This window comes from Sinocyclocheilus rhinocerous, unplaced genomic scaffold, assembly GCF_001515625.1.
Source record: "Sinocyclocheilus rhinocerous isolate Xijiao unplaced genomic scaffold, SAMN03320098_v1.1 scaffold1093, whole genome shotgun sequence".
Lineage (NCBI taxonomy): Eukaryota > Metazoa > Chordata > Actinopteri > Cypriniformes > Cyprinidae > Sinocyclocheilus > Sinocyclocheilus rhinocerous.
Genome location: NW_015626381.1, coordinates 1,055,628 through 1,057,879, shown reverse-complemented (window position 1 = coordinate 1,057,879; position 2,252 = coordinate 1,055,628). Strand labels below are relative to the sequence as shown.

The following is a 2,252-nucleotide window of genomic DNA, read 5'->3' as shown; positions in this document are numbered from 1 at the left end:
ATAGCAAAGATTTATATTGTTAGAAAAGATTTATATTTTGAATAAATGCTGTTCTTTTTAACTTTTCATTCATCAAAGAATCCTGAAAAAATATCGCAGTTTCCAAAAAAAATATTTGGCAGCACAACTGTTGATAATTCTAATAATAAATCAGCATATTAGAATGATTTCTGAAGGATCATGTGACACTTTATTCTGGAGTAATGATGCTGGAAATTCAGCTGTGCATCACAGAAATAAATTACAGTTTAACAGATATTAAAATAGAAACCATTATTTTATATTGTAATAACATTTTGCAAGATTACTGTTTTTTTCTGTATTTCTGATCAAATAAATGCAGCCTTGATGAGCAGAAGAGACTTATTTAAAACACATTACAAGTCTTACTGATCCCAAACTTTTGACCGGTAGTGTATGTACAGTATATAACCAGTGGCAGCATTGGGAATCTCCCAGGAAAGGAAACACACATGCAGATCAACATACAGCAGCCATATACTGGAATATTCCCACGTCTGGATGCATAATACCGTAGTGTCCCGAATATAAGACCATATTTTTTTCTTGGAAATACATCTGTAAAAACGCGGTCGTCTTATAAAAAAGCCTTTTTTCAAAAGGTACATCTGGAAAAAGGGGGGGTCGTCTTATAATCGGGCCAATACGGTATTACTGAGGGGCCAAGTATGGACTTTAAACAGAATCTGATGCATGTAAACGCAGTCAGTGACGTGTGTGTTTGTGTGTGTTTGTGTGTGTGTGTGTGTGTGTTTGTGTGTGTGTGTGTGTGTGTGTGTGTGTGTGTGTGCGTGTGTTTCAGATATCGATGAATGCACCATTGAGAACGGCGGCTGTGAGACGTTCTGCACCAATTCAGAGGGAAGTTATGAGTGCAGCTGTCGCCGCGGTTACGCCCTAATGCCTGACCTCAGGAGCTGCACAGGTCACACACACACTGCACATTACACACACACACACACACACACACTCAAGCTGTGCTGACCTCTGACCTCTGGCCTCTGGTGTGTGTGTGTGTGTGTGTAGATATCGATGAGTGTGAGGACAGTCCTGACATCTGTCACGGCGGTCAGTGCACCAACATCCCCGGGGAATTCCAGTGCCTGTGTTTCGACGGCTACATGTCGTCTGAGGATATGAAATCATGTCTGGGTAAATCACACACTCTTTCACTCATTCATTCATTCTTTCATAATGAGGCTGAGGACAGGAGAGCATCAGCATTCATCACACAAATGCTAGCATGGTTATTTGAACATGTACTGTGTCTGAAATAGACTGGAGCACTGTGTGCACACCATAACACAGGCCTTCTTTTTTTATATATACTGTAAATATATATTTTTTTAATTAAACAATGTTTTACTGAACAAATTCAGAAAAAATCTATAAAAACCTACCTCAGCTTCTGCTCTAAACTATAGGGAGCCCGTTTACATTGCTATAAGGTTAGAATTAACAACAGAGTCCAAACTTAAATTTAATTACTATTTATTTTTAACTATAATAACCACTCAAATAAATAAAAAAATTGTATGCAAACATGTAAATTGCACTCAGTGCAGTTTTTAAATTAACTTCTAAATTATACAATTTCTATTTGTTGTTGAAATATTATCATTTACACAGTGGCTGTCATAACTTGTTTCATTAAAGATTTATTTAAATATACATTAAATGATTAAGACATCAAGTAAAATATAATGAGTAGCTATATAGTCTAATATTTCACGAAATGCTCTTCTCTAGACTTTATTTCTCTAGCAAATAACGAGCTGTGGACACTGATGACTTGCCTGCGTGACATTTTGTTTACAAGCTGTTTTAATCACATCTTTCCACGAGCGAAACACTGATGGTGCGATTACACGAGGCACGAGATGTTAATTCATGCTTATTTCACGTTAAAACTAGAAATAAGGTACTTACTCAGTACTATGTTAAATGTCAAATGTCTCTTTTTTTTACTTCTGTGTAACTTTATTCTGTGTGTGTGTGTGTGTGTGTGTGTCAGATGTGAATGAATGTGAGCTGAATCCAAACATCTGTCTGAGCGGGAAGTGTGAAAACACCAAGGGCTCGTTCATCTGTCACTGTGACCTCGGCTTCTCTGTCAGGAAAGGGACAACCGGCTGTACAGGTGAGACACACACACACACACACACACACACAGACACAGACACAGACACACTCACACACACACACACACACACACACACACACACAGACAC

The 2,252-nt window shown here is 38.0% G+C and overlaps 1 protein-coding gene across 1 annotated transcript in view; it reads left to right on the top strand.

Annotated features, from left to right (window-relative positions):
- Positions 1-2,252, top strand: part of fbn1 (fibrillin 1) — an 82,522-nt gene that overhangs the window by 43,766 nt on the left and 36,504 nt on the right. The window contains 3 exon segments of the mRNA XM_016518610.1: positions 824-946; positions 1,048-1,173; positions 2,036-2,161. Coding sequence (XP_016374096.1) covers positions 824-946; positions 1,048-1,173; positions 2,036-2,161 — 375 coding nt within the window.